The following is a 3021-nucleotide window of genomic DNA, read 5'->3' as shown; positions in this document are numbered from 1 at the left end:
TCTCTCTCTCTCTCTCTGTAAATGTCCTTTCTGGTGACCATGTTTATCACGACCACTCTGCGGATGAAAAGTGTCGGATAGGTTTGCTGTTTTAACTGTCTAGCTGTCTGTCCGTCTGTCTGTCTGTCTGTCAGTCTGTCTTTCTCTCAATCTCTCTCTTTATAAATCTCCTTTCTGGTGACCTTGTTTATCACGGCCACTCTGATGAATTGTGTCAGGTAATCAACATTATTTTTCCCTGTTATTTATTTGGCTGTCTGTCTATCAGTACGTCTGTCCATCTGTCTGTGTGATTTGATAGGAGTGTTAAATCTACACTCTTTCACCATTTTTTATCTGTTTTTCTGTCTAACTATCTATTTATCTGCCTGTCTGTTTGTCTGACTATCTGTCTATATATCTATCTGGCTGTCTGTCGAGGGGAGAAAGAGCTTCCTGTCTCTGGCAAACTGGGTGGCCTGGCTGGGTGGGATGTTGTGTGTCTTCAGGGTACCCTCGACCCAGGTCTTCCTCTTCCCTTGTACCCTGATAGCCTTCATAACGGCTCCAGAATATGATATGGTACGCTTTTGATAGGGCAGATGGAACATTTTAGTACCCCAAAACGGCCAAAAATGACAAATAGAACTTTGTAATTCTAAGATAGAAGATAGAACTTTGTAATTCTTAGATAGAAGATGGAACTTCGTAATTCTCAGTTAGAAGATAAAACTTTGTAATTCTTAGATAGAAGATAGAACTTTGTAATTCTAAGAAGATAGAACTTTGTAATTCTTAGATAAAAGATTGAACTTTGTAATTTTCAGATAGAAGATAAAACTTTGTAAATGTAAAGTAGCGTCTTGTCTTCCTGTTTCTAAATTTCCTTCCAGCAAAGACATCCCGCGTGGGTTCACCTCACTCCCTAGACTGCCCCTCTTCTGCCTCACCGCCATCATCAGCAGCGCGCTGGGCATGGTAGCCACAGTCATCGCCATGAACAAGCAGAAACACGACCAAAGGAAAGGTCGAGGTCGTCTGTCCGACTGCTACAACACAAAGGGAAAGGAAGTGATGTCATCATCGGGAAAACCCGCGGAGAAAACGGAAGAGGGGAAGGTGGCAGACGATTGGGCGGCAGCTGATGAACCGAGGAAGACAACTCTGGGTCACAGGATTGCTGCCTTTTTCCAGAGAAGATCGACGAAAGTTTCAGACGCGTATGTCAATGTGGATGGCAGACCTAGATTCCCTGCGGAATTGTTAGACAAGATCTTTTTCGTTTGTTTTCTTCTAATCTGCATACCTTGCTTTGCGTCGGTATACTTTATCTAAGTTTTTAACTGATTTATTAATTTATTCTTTCATTTATTCACTGATTCATTGATTTACTGATTGATTTTCAGTGTGTATCCGCTCATCTATAGTGCGGTCAAAAATTCGTGGCGCAACTTATTGTCAAATATCTCCTGAACTATCGAACATAGGTTCTTCATTTTTTGCACCGTGACTTGTATCAATTTGTCTTAACAGATCAATATTCTTGTTAACACCTGTTAGCTGTATTCTAGAAAATTCCTTAATGAATACTAATAAAATAACACAGTGGGTGGTTTCTACAGATTTTGTAAAAGTTTACAGCTGCGGCATAATCGCTTTTAAATACAAGTCATTTTTATTACGCATGCTTTGAGAACTTTTAGTGCAAACATGTGTTCACTGTAAAATTAATTTCTGGTAACTAGTTTTGCCACCTAAAAAATTGTCACTGGTGAGCTGTGACGTAGGCTATATGCATATACAAAATGTGTGTGAAGAGCGGGAAGTGTTGTGAACAATTCCCTTTTCCGTGTGAAGGAGATTTGTTGTATTTTATATAAATTTATGAAGAAAAGTATTTTTAATCCAGCCTCAATTGTTGTGGAAAAATATCATGATTAAGTTAAGACAAATTGAGACAAGCTGTTGTGAAAAGTATGGATGATATTGATTCTCCCGTTTAAGAGATAATATGTGAGGATAAGTTACGCCATGAATTTTTGGCCGCACTATACACAAAGCGGTGTAACCACTCATTCAACATAAAATGATGACGTCGAACGCACCTTTGAGTCTTCTTCCGGTGACCACGTTTATCTCCCGTTTTGCTTTTATTTTGTAAAAAATATTTTTTAATTTTTTAAATTTTTTTTATTTATTTATTTATTTTTTTTTATTTTTATTTTTTTTTTGGGGGGGGGGGTTTAATGACGACGGCCTGTAATTAGTTGTTCATTTTTAAATTTAATGTTATGTTATTTCTTTTTTTTAAAGGGTTCCAACAAAGAAATTCTAATAACACTAAATATGTTGTAATTATAAAGTTTGTTTAATTATTGCTTTTTATTTTTGTTGTTTTTTTGTTGTTGTTTTTTTTTTTTTTTTCCCCATCTAATCGGGACAAAGATGTACATAACAATCAACTCGTAGTGGACAGGCAAATAAACTGAATAGTACCCAGTTGCATAATTTTGTCTGTCGTTTTGAGTATTTTTGTTTTTTGTCTTTTCGTCTGTCGTTTGTTGTTTTTTTCGTCTTGTGGTCTGTCGCTCTTTTGTTTATAGCCTGGAATCAATATTTTCTGTATTATTACCTTTTGCACCCATATCATTTGTGTGTGTGTGTGGGTGTGTGTGTGTGTGTGTGTGTACGTGTGTGTGTATGTGTGTATGGGTGTGTGTGTTTGTGTGTGTATGTGTGTGTGTCTACGCGTGTATGTGTGAATGTGTGTCTACGTGTGTGTGTGTCTACGCGTGTATGTGTGAGTGTGCGTGTGCGTGTGCGTGTGCGTGTGCGTCTGCGTGTGCGTGTGCGTGTGTGCGTATGTGTGTGCGTGTGTGTGCGTGTGTGTGTGTGTGTGTGTGTGTGTGTGTGTGTGTGTGTGTTTCTGTTCCAACACACCGTCAGAAAAATAGAGTTACACTATTTTAAATAAAAGAAGGAAAGATAAGAATTTCCCTAACTGGAACCGAACTTTTGTCTAATGTTTCAAACTGTGAACTA

The 3021-nt window shown here is 38.1% G+C and overlaps 1 protein-coding gene across 1 annotated transcript in view; it reads left to right on the top strand.

Annotated features, from left to right (window-relative positions):
• The window catches only part of LOC101860114 (neuronal acetylcholine receptor subunit alpha-7), a gene marked incomplete at its 5' end in the record, with an annotated part of 2979 nt that extends 665 nt beyond the window's left edge, over positions 1-2314 (top strand). The window contains 2 exon segments of the mRNA XM_013086012.2: positions 873-1241; positions 2293-2314. Coding sequence (XP_012941466.2) covers positions 873-1241; positions 2293-2314 — 391 coding nt within the window.
• Between the last annotated feature and the right edge of the window lie 707 nt (positions 2315-3021).

The sequence above is a fragment of the Aplysia californica genome, unplaced genomic scaffold, assembly GCF_000002075.1.
Source record: "Aplysia californica isolate F4 #8 unplaced genomic scaffold, AplCal3.0 scaffold00427, whole genome shotgun sequence".
Lineage (NCBI taxonomy): Eukaryota > Metazoa > Mollusca > Gastropoda > Aplysiida > Aplysiidae > Aplysia > Aplysia californica.
This window is presented reverse-complemented; position numbering and strand designations above follow the sequence as displayed.